Genomic DNA, 6,586 nt, shown 5'->3' with positions numbered 1-6,586 from the left:
AGCAAAGTGACTGTTGATGGCTAGAAATTAAGATGAGAATGCGCATCAGCTATGTAAAAACTCTTTCAAATGGGAATTCATCAGGCGGGACGAAGGCAGGCGTGAATCTTGAATTATAGCATCATTAATACAGTTTACTTATGAAAACCTGAGCAAGTGCCTTTCTTATTCCAGTTCCACTTAACAGAACGTGTATATTATTCATTTGGCTTTCGTCCATTGAGGACTGAGTGGCTCTTGCAAGATCTAAAAAAGAGGTGACCTTTTTTTTTTCTTAAATTGCATATGATAATGTGCCAATGTAAGCGTGTTTGACAATGCATGCTACAGCCTGTCCACAAATACACTTACACCCACCACACAATAATCCCATCGCCCTTTTATTTTTATTTTTTGCAAAAACACGATACGAAAAAAATATGCATGCAGCAGCTCGATAATTTTAATATGGGATAATCATCCCAGAAGCTGACGCTTTTGTACACTCCCACAATGGAAAAATGTTGAATAAAACTTGCAAACGTGTAATATACACCACACGCGCGTTGTAAAAAAAATTCAATAGCCAGGATGGAACAAATTTGAAAATCAGGCACACATCTGCACAGAAAACAGCAGTAATATACAGGATGCCCAAAGATTTTAAAATATGCAAATGTCACGTAGCTCGACAGGACCATAGTAATGTTGCTGTCCCTTGGAGATACTCAGATTATTTTTTACATTACGCCTAATTACATAATTAGTCTTAATAAATAAGCAACTTCTCAAATATTATAATTAGATTAAAAGTGTCAATGATAAAATTCTGGAGCAACATGAGAGATTCCCTATACAACGTTGTATTGCTCAATACGCGCTACGTAGAACTGTTTTTCCGACCGTGAAAGAAGCCCACAAATACACGCAAAGTGCCTCGAGCGGCCAGTCGTGCAGCAATTTTGCGTGTATTCGCGGGTTTCTTTCATGCTCCGAAAACAGTTTTATGTATCACGTATTGAGCAAGAGAAAGCTTTATCGGGAGTTTTCCATGCTGCTGTACAAGTCTCTCGTTCAGAATTTTGATCCAATTATGGCATACGAAATGTTGATTAATCAATTAATAAAATAATCATGTAATTAGGCGGAATGCAAAAAAAATAATCTGAGAATCTCCAAGCGACGACAGAAACATTACCTTGGTTCTGTCCAGCTACATGACATTTGCACATTTTTAAAACATTCTTTCCTTTTCCCCCTCCCCGAGTGTAGGGTAGCCAACCGGGCACGTCCTTGGTTAACCTCCATATCTTTCCCTCTTCTTTTCTCTCTCTCTCTCTCTCTCTAAATCTTGGTGCATGATAGTTAAACCACCCAGTATATATCTTGTACATGCAGCAAAATTTGCATGAACTGCTGTGGCACACAGAAGGTTCTCTCTTCCGAAGCGGCTTTCGAGGTTTATTTGACTGTGTGAGGTTCTTTGGACAGTTCCGAAATAAGGTGGGAATCCCTCTATTGAGCTCCGCGTACTATGCCGTCGATATCGTATCCTCTGAAGAATGGTTGGCCCAGACATGGTCGGTAGGCATAAGAGTTCGGTCTGCCCTCAGATTTGCACGGCGCCACTGCTTTAGACAAACGCTGTCGGACGGCACTTTGAATAAAGGCGCACGCTCCGCACAATTCCAGTATCCAGAATTGCAGTTCGGAACGAAGCACTTTCTAGTCATTTCAAACGCCCCTCAGAAGGCCGCTGCCACCTTTGTTGAGAACCCGTGACGACAATACCTAAGCACAAGCTCATGAAAGGCACGCGAACAAAAATGTCACAGATTCGCCCTAAGGGCGAAGCAATGAATGCGATAGCAACACAGCAATGTCATACGAAGTAAGGTGAGCGGCTTTGGTAGCAATAAGAATTGTAGTAAACATGAGCTGATTAAGTAAGCAGGTGTGCTGCGGCGTAAGTAGACCGACATGAAAGAGACTCGATGACCACGAGAAGGCGCGTGTGAAATGGTGGTGTTGATGAGAAGCGCTTCCCGTGGGCAGCGCGTGCGAAGGGACACACCTGTAGCGCTGCACTGCCGATCCGGGCAGCATTGCATGTGTAGCGTGCGTTGGAAAATGTGGCCTGACTATTACTAACTGAATGAACAAGCGTGGTGTGAGCGCGCACAAACAAACATGAATAGATCACACTGAATGACTGCAGACAACGACCGTCAAAACTCTGGCAGCAAGCGCATACGCCGCAGCGGCGAAGGTACGTGCGGTCTATCGCTTCAACGGAAACTGAGCGGCGAATGCACGGCGCATAAAGGTCAGAGCCGTTTGGAGATAAGAGACGGTGCGAGCGACCGACGAGCGCGGTTGTTGGCAGAGTGGAAGAGCGCCCTCCCCCCCCCCCCCCCCCCACTCCCTCCGGCGCTGGCTTCCCGCTTCCTTGCTTGCGCGTGGGAGATTGAGTGCGTTCGCTCTCCGTGATAGCGCGCGTCCCCGCACGCTTCCGCTCGGGCATACGGCACGCTGCGAAGATTTTATCTATAGGGAACCTCACGGCGACGGCGACGACGACGGCGACGCCGACGGCAGAAATCCGGTTGAAGTGTCCATATAATTGCTATCGCAATAAAAGTGTGCCTTCAAAACAGCGCGGTCGCACATGCAAGCAGGAATTAAGACGAAGCAGCGGCAGCACGCGCCTTGCCGCCGAGGCTGGGGCCGCATTCCGCAGCGCCCTCTGTGACAGTGCCGACCAAGCTGTAACCGAGCTGTAACCGAGCCGAACATAACCTGGACGCGAGCGGGCGGCCTTTCGCGCGCGTTGTGGGAAGAGTGTCAGCACCTGTCTTGCTAATTCTTACACTGTGATTGCAACAAATGACAGCGTCATTAAGGTTTTTCCCTGGCCGTTGCATATGTACAAAAATGTAAACAAGGTTCTTGAATGACAGATTCATAAAAATATTTGTCCTCAACTTGGTCATTTTATGGCCTTTACGTTTTTCATATCAGCTGCATGCGCTGCTTTGCTGGTTTCAGACTGATGTAGTTCTAAAGTTTGCGTGATATTTTCTTTACTTATTAAATACACACAAAAAAACGCGGGAGCATTGAAGTCAGTTATTTCTACCACAATTTTCGGTACATACGAATATATTCTTTTATGAAAAAATGCATATTTTACTTGTGTTGACGTTCAATAATTCGTGTGCAGCATCTAATATATAATGCCATTGGCAATGGTAATGCAGTTATTATTCCTGTATTTGATCCCTCGACAACTTCTATGCGGAAGAGGCCGCGTTGCAACGTGAGCCCTCCCCCCCGGTCCCGAAGAAAATTTCTGGCTAAGCCACTGGTGTGTGTGTGTGTGTGTGTGTGTGTGTGTGTGTGTGTGTGTGTGTGTGTGTGTGTGTGTGTGTGTGTGTGTGTGTGTGTGTGTGTGCGTGTGCGTGTGCGTGTGTGTGTGTGTGTGTGTGTGTGTGTGTGTGTGTGTGTGTCCGCACCTAACCTCTATGGCATCGACTTGGGACATGGGGTTTACCATAACGAAACCGGTAGAGCACCGGGCTCCTAAGCTGAGGGAACTGTCTTCAAAACTAAACTTCAGGCCAACTTCTGTCACTGGGTAGGTAGCCAATTATGCGCTCATATTCAAATATATTGCTAATGGCATTAAAGTCATCTCCACGGGATGAATGTGCAGACAACTTTTTATTTAGGCATTGTGCCAGAGGAAGTCGTCAAGCTTTGTTTTTCGCGGTGGAATCATACGCTCTGCGAGGAGGCCCGGCCGAGACAGGGCCCCTTTGCGCTCCAAGTATTACAGAGTTAATGCGGTGCGAGTTTACGGGCAAGCGAGGCCAGTAGGCGAACAGAGACGCCACTACGCATGTGCGGTACGCTGGGGCGGCCATTGTGTTTGAGGAGCAGGCCGCTCACTCGCTTGTCTCCTCTCCCCAGCGGAGTGCGCGCAACAGACCAGCGTTTCTCCAGAAACAAACATGGCGACCACCAGCACAAACAGCAGTGTCATGGCATCGGCGTCATCTTCAAAGGCGCCGCTGGCTCGCCTGCACGCGGAAAAGCCTCGGAGGTGTTTCACTACTGAAGAGCGCGTATGTATTCTTCGAGAGGTTTGATCAACGAGGCCGTTTGGCGACGATTGGAGGTGGATGATGGCGATCGAGAACCTAGAGCGAGCACCTGGCCGTGAGCTGACGCTTTGTAACAGTAACTCCAACCTCGTTCGACATGATGATTGTGATGATGATGATTTACTGGCATCCCCTTTGAAGCGGGGCAGTGCCAAATAGTCACCTAGCCTGCTTGAGGTACTCAGGTATGTTAAACACGCTTTTCATTATAGCATTTTTGTATACAGCTCTTTAGCCTTTTTTCTCTGACTCAAAACTTCTCGAACAACTTTTAACCTCTACAGATGCCTGTAATGCATAAGGTCGTATCAATCCCTTCTCTGCTTTTTTTCCCGCCAATTTTCTAAATGTCTCAAGCTTATCTTGACTAGTGACCAGCTGATGCTTCCGTGCACTTTACATCCAAGCACTTCTGGGAGGTTCACGTTACCTACGGGTCTCACGGGGGTGAATCCATTCGCATTCCATTAGGATGTGCTAAGTAGTGTCCGGAGTGTTGCTGCAGCATACATATGCCTCATCTAGTCACAAATATTTGCTCGACTGAACGAGGAATCGCTGAGCTAACATTCTTCCTTTCGTGCGGCGCTTCGCTGCCGTCTCTACTCAAGCGCTCGTACCGAGGGCCCGTAAGCCCACTAAACTATAACTGACATTGCCACCAAAGCTTGTGTTGAGGAGGGAGCAGGATGTTTCGTTAAAATGATCACTTTCAGGTATGGAGCAGTTACGCTGAGCTGCCCAACTCAATTTGCCACAACATGCTGTCGGGTAATCAGGACACGGCATGCTTCGGGCTGTCGGAACCCGATGCATAAGCGGAACGTTTGCAGAATGAGAAAAGCAACCTATACATACGCTTACGTGAGTGTAAATTGCAATTTCGAAATGACGTGCACACCCAACAAAATGTGGATGTCACAACCATCGACTTTACACTTAGCAGCAACCTTTACCGTTCTCGAGAGGGCTGAAGGAAGCAGTGATAAACCCATGCACAAACAGCTTGTATGTGCTGCCAAGTCAGGCTGGCATTTCCGCCACTACAAAATTGCCATTAGGCTAACGTTTCTTACTGCGAAGTCTTTTCACAGAGCAAAATGGCACCTATTTGGTTCGCGGCATCCGCATTAGATTGCCTTTCGGCAGAAATCTCCTTTACAAGCAGGTTGCTCCAGTGACTGAACGACAAAAACATGTAATTTGCAAATGTCAACTTTTTTCTCTTTCATTTACCGTTCAGTATACGTTGCCGCTACTTATTTCTGCGGGAATCAAGCAATATACGTACATTGGCAGAGCAGAGTGGTCTGTTTAACGTTTGCTGATTTCAAGTATCTAATTTTTCGACGTCACGACCTCATAATAGGACCACGTGAAAGCATACTGTTTGGCGAGGCCTGCTTTCCTGGTAAGAAAGTTCAATACATCAGGCACAGTTGCACAGAGGCACGCCTAGCTTCTATATGCGTCTCCGTAAGGTTTCTGAAGCTGTAAATAACCATTAATGGAGGACAGAACGATCACGAGGTATAGCGCGTAAGCCGGAGAGAGTGGAGAACAGTAATTTTCAGGCGCCCACTTACAGTGAACAGCTTTTCCCACGCCAAGACAGCGTCGTGCGTCATGAGCTTGCCGTTCTTGGTCTGCAGAACGTCCACCACGGCTTTGCCCATGATGCGGAAGTGCGTCGGCATAACACCCAAGTGTTTCCTGTGCCCCTCAGCATTCCTGCGGATGAGTGCCTCTAGAAGCTCGACGTCGTCGCTGTTATCGACGATGGAGGTTAGCTGGGAACCGAAGACGCTGGCGTGCGTCCTGAACAACATGTCTGCGGGCAGGGACTGGACGGGTTTGCCACGAAAGTGCCTGAACAGGTGCATGGTGTCGGGCTGCTTGTGGAAGAACGCCTGTAAGATGAGCACGCCGTAGTTGCGGTTGTGGTCGCACAGGTTTCGCCACGTCTGCTTGATCAAGCGGATGTCTGTCGGAGTCATGCCCGTGCGAGGGTTTATCGTCTCTTTAGTAAAAGCGTGGCCCATAGTCTTCCTCTTCTTCTTCCTTCAAGCTAAGGCACGTGCCCACGAGGGGGCATTAGCTATGGTTCGCAATGGAATCACAATATGAAGTTCTTGCTTCATTTTAACTTAATGACTATTACTACCTACATTTATTTATAGTGATTATAAAGTATTTTCTTTCGTTTTGTTTTCATGAGAGATGGCCATGCCAATTTTGAGGAAGGTGCTATAGATTACGAAAGTAATGTGATACTTCTTCTTCGTCTCTTGCTTCTTGTTTGTTTGTTTGTTTTTGCCAAGCGAGCATGTGGCTCCTACCTGCTGTGGAGAATTGGCAAGGAAATTGGTGGATTTTTCAATCTTATAAAAGCATAAAGTTATAACAAATATATAAAGAAAAGAATTTCAGAATTCCTGTTG

The 6,586-nt window shown here is 46.9% G+C and overlaps 1 protein-coding gene across 1 annotated transcript; it reads right to left on the bottom strand.

The window, feature by feature from the left end:
- Positions 1-4,040: 4,040 nt before the first annotated feature.
- Positions 4,041-6,142, bottom strand: LOC119440295 (cytoglobin-1). The gene is made up of 2 exons (XM_049662853.1): positions 5,732-6,142; positions 4,041-4,061 (listed from the first exon to the last, which is right to left on the bottom strand). Exons 1-2 carry the CDS (start codon positions 6,140-6,142, stop codon positions 4,041-4,043), a joined length of 432 nt encoding a protein of 143 aa, XP_049518810.1.
- Positions 6,143-6,586: the final 444 nt, after the last annotated feature.

Source organism: Dermacentor silvarum, chromosome 2 (genome assembly GCF_013339745.2).
Source record: "Dermacentor silvarum isolate Dsil-2018 chromosome 2, BIME_Dsil_1.4, whole genome shotgun sequence".
Lineage (NCBI taxonomy): Eukaryota > Metazoa > Arthropoda > Arachnida > Ixodida > Ixodidae > Dermacentor > Dermacentor silvarum.
This window is presented reverse-complemented; position numbering and strand designations above follow the sequence as displayed.

Coding starts and splice junctions, on each gene's coding strand:
- LOC119440295 (XM_049662853.1), bottom strand. CDS start 6,142: ATGACTCCGACAGACATCCGCTTGATCAAGCAGACGTGGCGAAACCTG. Junction 4,062..5,731: donor CGTGGGAAAAGCTGTTCACT/GTAAGTGGGCGC, acceptor TTCCGCGTGCAG/GCGAGCCAGCGGCGCCTTTG.